The 17,354-nt window shown below is 39.4% G+C and overlaps 1 protein-coding gene across 1 annotated transcript; it reads right to left on the minus strand.

Moving 5' to 3' along the window:
- Positions 1 to 1,969: 1,969 nt before the first annotated feature.
- tmem254 (transmembrane protein 254) lies at positions 1,970 to 7,873 on the minus strand. The gene is made up of 4 exons (XM_033612605.2): positions 7,720 to 7,873; positions 4,999 to 5,102; positions 3,353 to 3,412; positions 1,970 to 2,773 (listed from the first exon to the last, which is right to left on the minus strand). Exons 1-4 carry the CDS (start codon positions 7,804 to 7,806, stop codon positions 2,653 to 2,655), a joined length of 372 nt encoding a protein of 123 aa, XP_033468496.1. The 5' UTR covers positions 7,807 to 7,873; the 3' UTR covers positions 1,970 to 2,652.
- Between the last annotated feature and the right edge of the window lie 9,481 nt (positions 7,874 to 17,354).

The following is a 17,354-nucleotide window of genomic DNA, read 5'->3' on the forward strand; positions in this document are numbered from 1 at the left end:
TGAGATGCAGGGATGGAAATGTCCATCTGTTGGTTGGTGCACCACTTTGGTTTGGAGTAAAATATCCCCAAAAAAACTACTGGATATAATTGTATTAAATTTTCATGTTCCCAGAAGATGAATCCTGAAGACAAAAGTGATCCTCTGGCTTTTCTGCTGGTACCATCATGAGGATGACATTTGTGGTTTTGACTAAACTATATCAACAATTGGATGAACTGCTTTGAAATTTGGTGCACATATTAAAGCAGTGGCGTCAGGAGATTACGACGGGCCCCAGTGCACACTATTATGACGGGCCTGAGTGTATGCTAGCATACATGTATTGTCTTGACACAAAGAGAGACTTGACATTGGACAACATCAATATACATGTAACCCAGCAATCATCATTGGACATGTAAAACAAAGCACATAATTTGTGTAGCTAGATAGCTAATGACTATTTATAAAAGGGAGTAAGCTATGACGTAGATAGGTTTGCCTTTTTGAGGACAAATATAGCAAATGGCACCACTTTTAAATTAGGAACATTCTTTTATTTTTAATTCATTCCTCTTTGAACACAGGTATATATTCAAGGTGGCAATCTGAATCACTTGCAAGGGCCCACTCTCTCTACGGGTGCTGGTGCAATTGCACTACCTGCACTATCTATATTTAAGCCCCTGTATTCAAGTTCCCTACAGGATAAATTACAATCACTTTGGTGTTCCCTCAACTTTTTATCCAGCATTTTATTTAGCATAGCTGTAGTTTTTGGTTAATGACCAAAAACCTGCAAAACTAATTAAATTCCCATCAGCCTCAGCTGTACTTTGTGTTCAGTGCAAATAGATTGCTGCAGGGATGATGTTTTTTTTGTAGGCTGACCCAGAAGTTAGTGTCGCCCTGGTTTCCTGACAAAAAGCTGACAAGATTTTTTAAAGCAAATGCAAGTTTATGAACCTTACCAGTTTTGTTTAACGAGGTAATCTTTACAACTGAGCACCATTCATGTAAACACCATTGCATTTATGCTTTAAATGTCATATAAGCATTTTATGATTTATTAAGGTGTAAATGCAATCACCAGAAGTAAAAAAAAGTAACATTAGGGCTATGTGAAATGAGTACTGAAGCACAGAAATGAGTTTGCAAACCCAGTTTCCACATCTTGAAGTCAATGGATTTTTAGTTTTGGGTTTTTGCCAACAAAGGTTTGTTAGATGCCTGAAAATAAAGTCTGTGGTTAACACAAGACTTACATCTTAAGAGAAGTTCATATTTTGTTTAATGACAAAAAATACGTCAGCAAATCAAACTGTAAATTTTGAAGCTTTTATGTGTTTTTAAAGTGTTGGCCTATAAATAAACATCATCCCTGCAGCACTCTTTTAATGCACCACACCATGGTCTCATGTCTTCTACGTCACCACCACAACAAGACAATAAAGCTATGATGACGTTCTGTGGTCTCATTTAGCCACTTGTTGGCAACCACATTTTTTGAGACATGTAAAAGCTTCAAAATTTACTATTTAAGTATTTACTGATGTTTTTTTAAGCTGTAAAATGCCACATTCTCTTAAGCTTGTGTAAACCACTGACCCTATTTCAGGCATCCAACCAAAACCCATTCAAAACTTTGAGATGAGGGAACCAGACGTGCAAAAATGCTAACTCATTTCCAGGTGTAAGGACTCAGTCCTGCACCGCTCTATTAGCAAATGTTGGCATGCTAACATGCTAAACTACAAGGGTAAACATGGTAAACAGTATACCATGTTAGCACTAAACTTATCTGCATGCTGATGTATGCAGTTAGCTTAAGCCCTGCTGTGCCTGCTGCAGCACAGCTTCAGAGATGCTGGTGTGGCTGTACACTCCTAATTTTTGTTCATTAATTCTTCATTAAAATTTAATAAAATATGGGAAGCATTTTGAACATTTGAAGAGGAATAAAAATGATGCAGCGACACACATTCCATGCAGTTTGTAAGTCACTCTTTAATTTGCATTGTTAACGTTAAAAACATCCAGTCTGTAGTTTAAAAAGTTGATCCCAAAGCACTTCAGTATACAGTATTAAAGACAAATGTGAATTTTGATATGCATACAGCAGCCCTCTTTATTTTTATCCTAGCGAACTTCTGAGGCTGTTGGCTGTGTGTACCATCTGTAGCAAACCAGTCTTCATCACAGCAGCTGAGAAAATATCCATCCTGCCTTCACCCAGGCTGAATGTAAACATCATGAGAGTACAAAATAATTTCATAAAAGATTCCCCTTGTATTGCACTAAATATACAGGTTCATCGAGAGAATGATGCTGAACACATATCTGTTAACAGTATTATCAATAAAAACTTAATATTATTATTAATATTATGTATTAATAGATACTCTGTGGTATGAAATCGAGCTGCGTGTCCATCACATGAACACAGTAAGTACTATAAACTATGTAAGAAAAACTGTAATCTCTACCAAGGATATGTCCTCACTTCAGTTACTTTTATGTTAAAAGTAAAAATAACAGCAAAGGCTCAGGTGCCTTCCTTCACTTTCATATCAAAGAGAAAACCAGTGGAGTAAGAAGAGGCACAAGGAGGTGATTGATGCTCTGGATTCAGCTTATGCACTGTTGTTCTGTGGGCTCCTCCTGCTGGAGTCAGTGCTGTTTGGGGCGCTCTGGGTCGTATTTCAGGAGCAGACCGAGGGAGGCGAAGCCAAACAGAAAGGTCTGGACGAACCATAGGCAGCGAGTGACCATGTTGGTGATGCCTTTGTTACTGCGGGGGTACAGAGAAGAAACAATGAACTACAGTTGAGCTGGCAGCTTTTTTGCAGCTTTTGTGTCCAAATTCCAACAGTGGTTGCTCATCCCCATGGCCTTTAATTTGATTTAATTTGCCATTCAAACTTTGAAACCTCAATTCCTATTAACGAATGTGTCAGTAAGTGATGAATAAAAAAATACAGTTACTTAAAATGTGAGGAACGCTCATCACGACAGGTTGCCTGATGTGTCTTTTGTGTACACTGGCCCTCTGTTATTTGAATTTACTCTCTGCATGATAACAATACAACATCAAAATTGGACAAATATCATTTGACTATAGCTCATTTATTGTTGTCACACAATAATAATGTCCAAACTGAAGCACGAGGTAAAACCACATGATAAAGGCAGCGTTTGGATGTTTGTTTATAATGACAAATGGTGCGTTTGAGATGAGTTTTGAGGCTTTTCGGGGAGATAAAACATTTGAGGAAGCCCAATTTTAAACAAGAAGTTGAGAGGAACAGGTTTTTAAAAAAATGTGATTACAGCACCATCTAGTGGACAACCAGGGTGTTGTCATTCTTACCCGCACACTCTCAATGCAACACAGGCCTCAAAAACATGGACAGCCCAGGCGGCCCACCACCTGTGACAGAAAGAAATGCATCAAACTCCTTTAGATTCAATTCAACATCAATCATTTACACACTATCCTTGAGACATACAGCTCTGCTCATACCCTTACATACCTGGGCAGACTCTGAGAGATGTGTTTGATTCTTTGAAGAAGACATGAGCGATCAGGCAAAACACATTTTCTTAAATAAAGAAGTTACTAAGATGGCCCCTGTTCAAAAGTTTGCATACCCTTAGTTCTTCATAGTGTGTATTGTCCCCTGTAGCATCAATGGCAGCTTGCAGCCTTATGTAATAGTTGTGGTCAAGGCCATTTCCTGTTCTTCTTGGCAAAAAACACCAGATTCTGTAAATTCCTGGATATTCTTGCATGAGCTGCAAGTTTGAGATTTCCCCAAAGTGGCTCAGTGGTCAGAGGATTACGATGGCAACTCCTGAACCTTCCTTTTTTGTTGCTGCAGCCACTGAAGGTTCAAGTTGGCCTTTTGGTTTTGGATCTTTGTCATGTTGGAAAGTCCAAGTGCATCTCATGCACAGCTTCCAGACTGAAGAATGCAAACTGTCCTGTAGTGTTTTCTGATAACATGCTGCATTCATTCATTCTGCCACCGATTTTGTTGAAATTCCCTGTGCTGTAGGTCACACAACCCCTAGAACATCAGAGATCCACCCCCATGAAACACAGCAGGATGGTGTATTTCATCATAGGCCTTGTTGACTCCTCTCGAAACACAGCATTTATAGTCGTGACCAAAAAGTTCAATTTTGGTCTCATCACTTAAACTGGCTTTATTCCAGAAGTTTTGAGGGTTTGTCATATTGTAAGTGGGCTGCACCATCAGTCACATTATCAAAAAGAAAAAGTCCAGTTTTCACAAATTCTGACAGGGGTATGTAAATGTATGAGGACAGCTGTAATTACAGTCTTCTGTGATAAATTCAGACAGCAGTGCTCTATGGGAACATGGTGAAACTGCACATCACATTTAGTTTCCCTTTATGTAAAGATGAGTAACACCCAGCTGCCACTACATCACTGAGTGCTGAATGAACAGGAGTCACATGACAACCTAAAACCCACTTCACAAATGCAAACAACAAAGACTGAATGGTGGCTTCCAGTAAAGCCCTCAATGTCTTGCGTGTCACATGACTTCACCAACAACAAGACATTATCATTTGATTGCTGCCTTAATACTCTACTGCTGCTACAGCTGTCATGTGACTTCAACGACTAATTGGCAGAGTGCGCTACAGGCAGCGGAGGTGGTGGCAACGATCTGTAAATGGGGGAAAAGCACTAAGGTTGTAATTGATTAAACAGTGTATTTGAGCCCCCTTACTGTAGGGTACTTTGCACATCATTTGATTGTCATGAGCCTCCATGACAATCAAATGATGTGCAAAGCAGAGCAGCCTCGCTCTGCTGTAAAGAAAATCCGGTGATTGCCTTTCAACACTTCTTTACTGGAACATGTGAGAACTGTTGAGACTGTAGGTATAGTAACCACATTTCCATGTATGTTTTATTTACTCTGAGAGAGTGATCAACCAGAATATTTCTCATGTTAACAGTGTTAGCTTCTTATCACTCACCCTTTGTACATAATGCCAGCATGGTTATCCACAAGGTATTTACAGAAGGTGCCATATGGACCGAGGTACTCAAATGGGATTTTCTCTGGAGCAAACACAATGCACTGCAAAACACAGATGGAGCACTTCAACATTAAGCCATACAAACTATATAAATGCTGTGTATTTTGAGAAATGCTTCAAAAATAAATAAATGGGTCTTTTGTAAGCATCTCTAACATTTCCAACATGACTTTTCATAACTTTCTTAGACAATTACGCACCATTCAGAATTTCCAAGATCGCTAAACATAGTCATTAAGTCAAAGGACTGATTGTGTTCATAATGACTGTAATAATCTGCCAACCATTTCATGTCACAGAGCTAATCAAAAGAAGCATGATTGGATTTTCCTCTCAAAAATTACTTATCCCAAATGTTTTGGTTCATTTTTTTCTGGAAATTCCAGGGCTGGTTTACATCATCTGTCTGCTCTTAGGCAGTGAGTTGCTATTTTGGATACACAGTTACAAACATGAACTGTATGATATCAGATTTCCTGTTTGTGGAATGGCACCATGAATGACCCTCTGCAGCAGTTGTGACAGTAACAGCTGTATGTACTGTACCACAAAGAGCACCCTTGTAGAGAGATACACCACTGATATTAAATGTGACACAGTTCTAGGGAAGGATCAGTTCTGCATCATGATGTTTTTTTTTTTGGTGGGTTGTCATGTGAAAGTGCATGAGCCGATGTATTTGTGGGCTTTGAAGCTCTTCTGTGTGACTGTCTGAATAAGTTTTACACAAATTAAAATCTGCTTACAACCATTTAACCTGATTACATCTGTACAGATAGAAACTGAATAGGAGATAGGGAGCAATCACTGCATCCTGTTTATGGCCATCCAAACATTTGTTCAGTTATTATTTTCAAAAGCTAAAAAATTCCACAATAATAGTTAATTACCTTTGTCATATCGGTAAATACAACAGAATAATGAAGCTCCAATTTGTTAATCAGGCCTATATACTTTGTCACATCTGTGTGTTGAACCAAAAGTAAAGGGTGACATGACTAAAATCTATATTTCTAAGCCACACTTACTAGCTTTATTTTTGCCTGATTACAAAACTATAACCCTAAATCCAACCAAATATCATACGAAGGAACACGTGAGCTGAGTATGAAAACACAGACTCACACAAGAGACTACAAATCCCAGTGAAATCTAAATGACATAATGTAGCATTGTGCCATGCTGCCATTGTCCTCTTCTGTCCGCCTGACACGTGTCAGGTATGTGTCCATATGGACTATGAAAACACAAAGGGATATTGTTGGACAGGCCCCTCTGCCCGGAGACTGCAGTTCATTTATGGTTTGGATGTCAGACACGCAACTTAAGGCAGAACTATGTTTCTTCAGCATTACTGATTATGAAATAACTTATAAACAGTGTAACTTGATGTAGCCATATTTGTCATTTACTTAGGAACTGTTCTTTACCTAAAAGAGGGGACGGAGTGGCGCAAAATGGAGGAGGCATGTTAAATCATTTTTTAAGCACTGGGGAGGGAATTTTAGCTTAGGAGGGACACACAACTTTAAATGGCTGTATTTTGTATTTATTATAAATACCATTTTTGTTTGTTTGTGAGTAGGATTGCATTTTGCTTAGGAAATAAGGTGTCTTTTGGTGATAACTCACAAAACCAGTACTGTCTGCTCATTGCATTGGCTCCAATACCTTAATGTGATCTAAATGTATATATTAAAAAAGATTAGGGCTTCTTCATGGTTCCCTCAGTTACTAAGAAAGGCTCAAGGAAAATATTTGTAGCTCTGGGGAGGGTCAAGATTAAAAAACAAATAAACAAACACAAACTCACACCTCAGCCACCCCCCTCCAGTGATAAGTACAGAACAGTCCCTTACTACAGTGAGGTCTACGTTACTGTGTACGTGGCAAGTGGTGAGAAATGCACGCTAACGTTATATGAACCTGTCTACGATACGTGACCATCTGTAGCTATGGAGCGTAACACCGAAGTCCATTTAAAAGATAACGTGTTAGAGCATGTTACGTCTCTGCACAGCACAGCGGATGATAACACTGTTCTCAAGTTACATGTCAAAAATATTTTGGTTCATTGGTCAATTCGGCATATATTTCATACACCCATCACTATAACCTACATCAACTACACCGAAATCTACTGACTATCATTACCTGTTAGCTTTAATGTGTATTTCGAGTATGTGCCAGTGAATATAGGAGCGTTAAGCTAAAATTACCACATTTTGAATGGAGTTTGTCATGTTACCTACTTTTAAAGGCAACCTACTTTTAAGGGGCGAGTTTAGCTAGAGATGGCTGCTACAGTGGTCAGCTAAGTTGTTCAGTGGACTTTAGACAAAAGGTTGTACGACCTGTGCTCTGAATGATAAGATAAGCTATCAACTGAATGGTAACTTGGCAGTGACATCGCAGGCTTTTTGTCAACGTGTTTATCAGATATCAAGTCTTAAATGGGAATACAGAAAACATGATATCAAACTGAATATCCCCGGCGTTCACCAAAGTACGGCTTGGATATTGAAAAAAATACGATAAACGACCCGGAGGACATTTTACGCAACACAACACGGTGGTATTTACAGTGCGGGGAGAAAATATGTCAAACACCTACCTTTATTCTATTTATTTTCGTTAAAACTAATATAACGAACTCACTGTGTAATATCCCATCCCGAGTGTCACGGCGACAATCCAGAACAGGCTGGTTCTTTTAAAGTAATCGCATCCATCACTTTTAGCCATAGCTGCTGCTGCTCTGCGTTGGTCCCGCTGTCAAATAAGACCGTGCAGTTACAGAGGCGAGGCGAGATCTGACGGGAGGCAGAACAGGGTAGTGTGGTTTTCATTTTCACGGTTGGTATTATATGTAAAAGTGTAATGAAAAAATACATAGTGAATCCTCCTTTATATATGAACTGATTATATATTTCTCACTATGGAGTTTTCTAGCTGCCATATATACATTTAAAACACATATTAACCTGTACTAAACACATTAATAACAACATTACACCGCAATGTTGCCCCCTTGTGGCCAGTTTTTGAAATCTTTTACCATGTAGCTGTGTTTGTGCAAGGGTTCTTTGAGACGAAAAGGGAAAAAGATTCATTTATATTTATATTTAATTAATTAAAATAGATAGAGAGTCTTATTTTTGTATTTTGAAACAATAAAAAATAGCGCAGTCGGTTTGAGTGAACATTCATGTAGTGTTTTTGTAGCTGTGTCCCAGTTCCTCACTAGCTATATAATACAGGTTACAACTGTATATAATACCACTATATAAACTATAAAATACTGTAATCCTATAAAGTATATACTATCTACTAGTCTTCATGGCATACTGTTAAGACAATAACTTTTCCATATTGTATGTAATAAGGAATATGTGTGTATAGGTATATATACATATAAGATGGGGATTTTAGAAACCTATTGCTATTTTTTCAGACTTAAAGAGAAAGCAAAATGCTTTTCTGTGTATTTAATTCTTTATTGTCTGTCTCAAATCTGTAAACTTTTTTTTTAATGGCCTCCAGCTGTGAGTAGCTCCTCTATTCCTCTTGTGGGACACTTGTGATCACCATCACCATACTCAAAAATGAAGCAAATTTAGTAGAAATACTAACATATGTTTATACTTAATTCTGTCACTTTTCCCCCAGAGTGAACCCACTACTGTGAGGAGATGCATCAAGTAACAAACCCCTGTCTTTTAAGACTTTGTCCTATTATCCCTATAAAGAGCTAATAACTGTAAGACAGCCTGATGCAGAACAGACATTATACCGGGGCAGCATCCAATGCTTCACTTATTTCTTAGAAACTGAATAATGAAACAGCAGACATTCAATAATGATTTTGACTATTTCTCAGTGTTATTCTACTCCTAAACAAATAATGACAACAATCTCATTTTGGATAAGGAGGTATGCAGCTGCACAAACAAAGATCAAGAATGTGGATCTGTAAAAAGGACTTACCTTCCTCTCACCTTGTAATTTTGCATGATCTCTTACTACTACCAAATCACAAAGCAACAAATTCTTATATAACATTTATATTTTATATGCACGTCCTAATTCAGCGCTGAGATCCAAGTGCTACTTAATCAAACTATGTGACTGCTTCTAAACTGTTTTGTTTATACATGCACTGGCAGCACAGCATTTCTCCTGTTTAAAGGATTATGCTTCATAATTTACATGAAGAGATAAGCTGATCAGATGAGTTTGGGCTTTTTTCAAATATGCAGATCTCTAAACTAAACAAAGCTCTTTATAGTGATTTTTGCATTAGCTCAATGCCTATATTCTGAACCAGTGGCAGCGCTGAGTTATCTTTAATCATTCGATCATTGTATGTAAACCTGGCTATGGCAAGTGTTTAATCTGCTGAAATGGTTTATTGATAAGACTCTTTCCCATTTTATTATTTTATCAGACTGATTTTAGATAATGAACTACATGGTAAGCTCTGTTTAACATGAATATCCAGAATTCATTGAAATCATTATTTATGTGAGTGAGTTTGGCGGCTTCCACAGTTGGCAAAGTGTTGTATAACGTCTGATAGGATTTGGATAAAGCACAGAGAGAGAGTTGGTGGGACTTTCAGGAGCCGTCTCCACACATGGAGACATTGATTCTGCAAGTTTTTCAGATAAAGATGAAAAGAAATGTTCTTTGTTTGTTTTGTTGCATTAGATAACTCTGGTAGACTTCAAGCTGCATTGTTGTCTACAGTTACTGTAAGTCTGTTTCTGCACTTTGCCCCTCTACACTGTTTGACTCAGTTTGTAAGCATTTACATTTTCAATGCATTTCACATGTTGCAGCTCAGAAATTATTGAATGCAGCCACAGAGGTCAGGACTATAACTGAATAACTGCAGAATGGACATATACAGTATAGCAAATATATATAAAACACAACATTTCATTAGAGTAATCACAAGGTTGTTTTCTTTTTTTCCAGCAGCATGTCAGAGCACAGCAGACAGACTTAACAAAATGTTCAAGGTCACAGCATCTGCATCCAGCTCGGTCAAGGCCTGGACATGTTAAACCATTTCCCACTCACTTTGATGCACCTAGTCAGTGTGCTGAGGCTGCTGTGTAACTGTCCAATTCATCAGCGAATAATTACCCAGCTTTGTTTGTCCTCTTGTGATAGCAGGGAGCTGCTCTGCATATGAAAAGAAAACAGGAGGCGCTGATAAGCTTCAGCTCAGAATGCTGTTTTGGATTTTGCTAAGGTCTGCGAGTTAAATATTTCTTCAAGACTGTTGTTGGTTGATCAGTGTTCAACAGTTTGCAAAGCTGCTGATGTTTGTGTTTAACACTAATCAGGTGACTCCTGGGTGCTACATTTGAATTAAAGGGCAGCTTCTTGGGAAAGACATGATTATTATTCTTTAAATTAGAGCTTTGAGTTTGACATTTGTGCTTGGTGTCTGTGCTGTGAAAATACTGGGATTATATATTTGTATGCATTATAATAATATACATTAATGACAAATCATTTACTCTAACTGTGCAAAATTGACTTAACAATACAATAATGTGTGCAATATTTCAACTGCTGCAATATTCTTTTTAAACTGATATTATTTGATTCTTGCTTTATAGTATGGTGCATGTATTTGTGCATATTAACTATTTTTTTAATAACGTATTTATGGTAAATGTACATTTTTGCATTTTTTACGTTCTTCTTATTTTCTATTTTTTATCATCTTTCTATGCTTACATATAAGAGCAACTATAGCATGTCCCAGTTTACCCCTAGGATCAGTAGCACACTTCTGATTTTTATTGTTAACCACAAAACTCCACGATGCATTTGAATTTTCTTTATGTCATCATTAAAATAGTGTACCAAAAAATACCAACTATATATAAAAATGATACAACCACAGCTTGTGTCCTTGGGTCTTCCTCTGTATGTGGACTATTGATATGTCATATATTCAGCAGCACAAAACACCACAACAACACAGTCACATGTAAGTCGTCTTCTCTTAGTTAAGTGGTATCGATGAGGCTAACAATCACAGGAAGACTTTCTTTTGTCTCTCCTGAGATCATTCTGCCATGTCCCATATTTGCCATTGACCTTGCTGCTTCTGTGATAGGGATTAGGTGATAACGGGGTCGCTCTGGTCAGAGTCTTAACCACCCATCCTCAAAGTAAAACCACGCCCTACCCCAACACTCCTCTGGCTCTACCATAGTCTTGTGGGGTCTTAGGTGGTCAATATAAAAGGTACCCTGACACAAGCAGGAGACACAGTCAGAGTCTCTCTGTGAAGGAGCACAGTGTCATACTGAACCCTGTCACATCAGAAATCCATTTGTTTCCCAGAGATTCATTCATTTAACTGCTGCTATGTGGAAGGACTCAAGCAATGGTAAGAGATGCTTTATAATCTAACAGTCTGTTATCTTCATGTATTCATAATCTGCAGGCATGTCTTAGTTTTTGTAAACGTTTTGTATGATCTAGTCTTGGATTAAACAGTTCAGCATTTGTTTAGCTGGCCTGCAGTGCCAGGTGAATGGGTGTACCAGACTCAGACAGGCAGTGTCAGACAATAACAGAGAAGCCACCGCAACTATTTTATGCATAAATTTGGCACTCATTGCATATACTATAAGGCAACTCAATAACCTACTACCTCCAGTAGGGAGGCTAATAACTAAAAGATGCCAATGTTGGAACCAGGTTTGGTCTCCCTGCTGGAAAAAACTCAGTGATAATAGGAATGATGGATAACCAGGACTGATAACTTTCTGTGTAAGATAAAAACAAATGTGTACTGTACTCTAACAGATAATTGGCTGGATACCAACACAATCCTTGTTCATTCCTTATCCGCAAACCTCAGTTTTACTGAGTGTATTTGTTCAGATCGTCTAGTATCAGAACCATGCAACAAGAAAAGGCAAAGGAGTTAATTATCTGCATCTACTGTTCATATTCAGCATTCTGTATCTGTGCATTGAATTAAATATATCTACTGTACAGTCCCTGGTTCAGAGCACAACAAGGCATCAGTGCAGATCCTCTAGAGAAATATGAAAAGAACAACTATTATGGACCCTGTCTGATGTGGAACCTGCTCTCTCCTCCCCCAGATGATGCCAGACCCGCAGCCTCCAGCGGCGGCTCCTCTCGCAGCGCCAGCCGCAGGAAGAGAACCAGTTTCTCCAAAGAGCACGTGGAGCTCCTGCGTGCCACCTTTGAGACCGACCCATACCCTGGCATCAGCCTCAGAGAGAGCCTGTCCCAGACCACAGGCCTGCCGGAGTCACGCATTCAGGTAACTATCGCTCAGGCTGCCTTATTTAGCAGAATCCTTGTATCTGGGGAGTTGATATGGTGATGAAATAAATTAAACTGAGCTGTTAAGAGTCAGTGAAATTGTCAGCTCAATAGGTTTAGGAATTATCTTTATTTGGGGAGTTAGAAACTGGTGTTGTTCCAAGGTTAAATGCACATATGCTTTTCACATAGTAGGTACAAACACACACACACACACACACACACAGATTTAGAGCTGTGTTGAATAAGGCTTTTTTCCCTTATCATAAAAGAGCTCTGTTTTCAAATGCATTCTGCATTGGATTGTAGATACTGCTATCCCTCTATCACTTCATTTCTTTATCTTTAAAGACGACAGCAGCTGTTTTTATCAGGACCTTGTTTGAGCTGACAGATAGACTGTACATCATGGCTCTGACAGCTGACCACCACTAGATCTGCTGTCCCCTTACTCCATTGGTGCCTGTTTACCCCGGAGATGATTAACAGGACAGAATGTGTTGTTTTATTTGTACTGATTTTAATCTTAGCTCCTTTCTTCATTCTTTCCTGTCCAGGTGTGGTTTCAGAACAGAAGAGCTCGCACCCTGAAGTGCAAAGGAGCCAAGAAAGCTTTATGGCAGTCCGATAGCCCCGTCCACGATGGCAGGGGCATGCAGGTTGGTTCAGTCCATCTGCCGCCTCAAGGTCCTCCACCAGCCTACCCCACCCAGGTGAAGGAGGAGCTGAAGGAAGCTTGCTACTATGGACAGCATCCTCCAGCCTACTCCACCATTGAGGAGCATGGACACTATGGCTCTGTGTATGGGCTCCAGCAGGGCAGACCGCTGGGAGGCAGCTCCAGCCCACCTTTGAGGGGCTTCTGGTCCCAGCCCGGCAACCAAGCCTCCCCTGCTCTGCCTCAGTGGTGCCACTCTCCCCTGGAGATGAGAAGCTACAGTTTAAACTCCAGCTATGCAGCCCTCAAGTATCCAGGATCAGCAGAGCAGCAGATGTACATGCCCTGTTCCACCTCCCACTCCTCAAGTCCAACCACCCCTGATTCTGGATACTGGGATGCCAATCTGGAGAACAGCCCACCATCAGAGGGTCAGTACTCTCAGCTGGATGATTCATGGAGCGGGGCTCCTCTGGGAGGATGTGGGGAGTCTGGACACCCAGCGCTAGTCCAGCACACCCCCCTGCCGGAGCTGTCCCTGCAGGAGATTCTTGGGGAGCTGGATGAGGACTGGTTGGGAGGAGAGGCACTGGACAGCCATGCCTCTGGGGAAAAAATGGCTTTCTGCTAATGATTCTGTCATAAAGATTTACAATGGACAATTAGAAATCATTTGTATTACTTTGATTCAAGTCATTTATGTATTGCTTCTGAGATGTGTATATAGAACAAGTCCAAAAACTCTGCCAACGACTGGAAATTTTTACACATTTTTCACATTTTAAAAATCCCACATGATTTTTATTTATTCCACACCGACCAAAGCTTCTACTGGTTAACATATTTATTCATTTATTATCTTTTATTTATACCCTATTGTGATTTTCTGCACTTTTATACAAATAAATCAGTAGTAATAAACCATCAAGTGATTTTCTTTCTTTCTCTCTTTTTTTTTATTCAAGAAATTACCTTGGGTTTATTTACAACAAATAAGATTAGGCTATTTTAATGTCAATGGGTTCTAGATGCATTGTATGGATTCCTCTGCTATCCAGATGTGACAGATTTGCTATGAGGCTGAGAGGAAAAGTAGGTCATGCAATACAAACAGCAGATGGCGCCTGTGAGTTGAGAAAGGGCTTAGATCTGACCGAAACCTCCTCTGTGGCACGGATTGATTACTGAACAGGCCAACCGGGCAGGGGCCCAAAGTGTTAGGGGCCCCTCTGGCCTTCAACTGCAAGATTTTCCAGGAGGAGTCTCAAAATGACCACAAAAAGATGCAAATGAACTGGGGAAGGTTCAGGGTCTAAAATCATAACTGAAAGTGATAACACAGGTCTCTGTCTAAATATAGTGTCTCTTTCTGTTTGCAGGAGAGTACCAAACAGCCCAAGAAATTGAACTATTACAAACAAGAGTAAATAACATAAAAAAAACTATCCTAACTAAAAAAAGTAATGTAAAAGAGGTCAAAGATCAGGTTTAATTCCCATTTCGAAAAAGGCTAACTACTCCCATTGCCAAACAGGTTAAGGTTTAGAAAAATGACCTGGTGAGGGGGTTCAAAACCTTCTCACATAATCTTACTAGTCAATTTTAGTCTAACACTGTAATCTAGAGTATTTATGGCTCTTTGTCTGATATGGTTTTGTTTTTTTTACTGATATGCAGAGTAAACAAAAGCTGTTTTAAGGGAATGACAAGAAAGCATGTACACAATGGCTGATGTATGTAAACAGAATTCAGGAACTTAGGACCCTGGGAACATATATATGCTCCCCTTTATGCTCTGACAAGACAAGTCAGTTAAAAAAAAGCTAAATAAGTAAATTATGGTTCTTGAAAAGCACGGACATGATGTCTGTGAACTTCCAAGTAGTGTTATCTAGCTATCCTTGTTCACGTTAGCTTGCCGGCTACAATGCTTTAGCTAGGGCTGCTGTTACAAGAGTTTAGTGAGTGCTGCTACAGCAGTGCAAACTGTGATTAACATTACTTGCCGGAGCTAATGCAGTGTTGTGATAAAGATTTTAGCTTCAGCTAGGTGAGGAAGTTGGTTAAGCTAGCTACACAGTCGGAAGTCATTGATTTTTACCCACCATTTTGGGGTCCATGTCATTGGTTCGACAGCCCATTGGTTCGACATCCCATTAGTCCGACTGTCCGCGGTGCTGAACGGCTCGTGGCGGGAGTATGGTGCGCCGCGACCGGCTTCAGGCGGAGCAGGCTCACGGCTTATGAGTTTGTCACTTTCTTTTTCATTTTAACCCACACCATGATCTTTTCCTAACCCTAACCAAGTGGTTTTTGTGCCTAAACCTAACCAGACCTTAACCACAGGGCATCATGATGATTTCGGAACAGACTTCGGAACAATGAGTTTAATATGGTCGGAACAATGGGCTGTCGAACCAATGGGCAGTTTCCCCATTTTGAATATCATTTACAGTATCATTTATTGATGTATTTCATTTTTTTATACCTTCTACTACATTTTGCCAGCATCAGAGCTCCATTATGCTAGTGCTTTATTTCAATGACCTAAGAGCCATTTTGTAATTTTACACTTCAGCCTATAAATGGTCTGTCTGTTTATACTTTACCCTAACTGAACCTCAGTCAGTCCCCCATCAGGTAGGCCTACTGGGGGTTAAAATTTCAGATCAAGATGAAAGAAATCTCATCTTTTTACCAACAAACAGCCCACAGTGTGCAGCAGCCGTGTGTTCCAATGACCTTATGACCACATCATATTTCTTTATCAAACATGGAATGGAAAAAGCTTAAGACAGTACACAGGATGTTCCTCAACAATGAAATGTGCTTATGTTGTTAAGACTCTTTTGACCTCCTGCCTTCATCCTCAAGATGAAAGGAAGGGTGTAGTCCTTTTGTTAGTGTTTGGCAATGGTTCCTGTTCCCAGAGAAAACACACTACGGTCCGGGAAGCAGGGGGGAACGTGGCTCTTGCCTCCTGTACTAACTAAAGATAGATCAGCAGAGGAAGTGTCGCAGACTGGCGGCGTCTGACGTGTGTCGGGCAGGTGTTCGTCAGCATGTGATTTTCAGTAAACAAGATGACGACAGCTGGGTGTAAAGAATACTTACAGCAAACAAAGTAGAAATTGATTAAATATATCTAGGGACTAAAACTGTCATTTTGGACTAAAGATGCCAATAGTTAACTGGTTCATGTGACCATTGTCTTACTTGCACACAATGTGGGACTGCCTTGAAGTGTACAGTGATGGAAAGTAACTAGGCCTGAGTACTTTACTTAAGTACAATTTTAGGTACTTGTGGCCTACTCTACTTGAGTATTTCCATTAACTGCCACTTTAAACTTTTGCTCCACTACACTTCAGGCAAATATTGTACTTTTCGACTCCACTACAAATTTTTGACAACTTAAGTTACTAGTTTATTTGCATATCAAGATTAATAATACAAAACATGGTCAACAAATAAATGATAATGATGTATTATTATAGGTTAAGATAAGGGTACAGTGTTTTTGGTCTCTGAGGGAATTTTACAAGCTACCTATCAATGTAGATTCTAAGCAAAACCAGCTCCACCTTTGACCCAGAGGTAGAGCAGGTCATCCACCAATCGAAGATCAGCAGTTCAACCCTCAGCTCCTTCAGTCTGCATGTCGAAGTATCCTTGAGCAAGTTACTGAACCCCAAATTGCTCCCGATGATGCTTCCATCGGCGTGTGAGTGTGTGTTAAAAACTGAGTAACAGGTGGCACCTTGTATGGTAGCCTTGGGCACCAGTGTATGAATGTGTGTGTGAATGTGAGTCGTAGTGTAAGGAGCGCTTTGAGTGGTCGGATGACTAGAATTGCCCTATACAAGTGCAGATCCATTTACCAGCTGCCAGTCTACATCATTAGTACTTTTACTTTTGGCACTATATTTTCATACTTTATTTACTACTTATTTTCTACTTTAACTACTTAATTAACTACTGCCAAAACTTAATGCAGTCTTTTGTGTTATATTCCTGTACCTAAACTGAATGGGAAAAAGTTGGTCACAAAAAAGTAACCATTGTGAGTTCAACAACTTAGTACTCATTGCTAAAATGTTGCCGTTTGGAAAAGCCTCCTGATTCAGGCCATTTATGATAATAAATGAATGAAGTATGAACAGTGCTCAACGGTAAAAGAATATGTGTAATAGCCTACTGTAAGTGATCAGAGATGGATGAGACAGTAATGCCAAAATAAATTTGTCATTCATCAGTATGCCTAGATCAGCATTCAGGATATCATCTCGATTAAATCTACAGTTGT

Source organism: Epinephelus lanceolatus, chromosome 17, assembly GCF_041903045.1.
Source record: "Epinephelus lanceolatus isolate andai-2023 chromosome 17, ASM4190304v1, whole genome shotgun sequence".
Lineage (NCBI taxonomy): Eukaryota > Metazoa > Chordata > Actinopteri > Perciformes > Serranidae > Epinephelus > Epinephelus lanceolatus.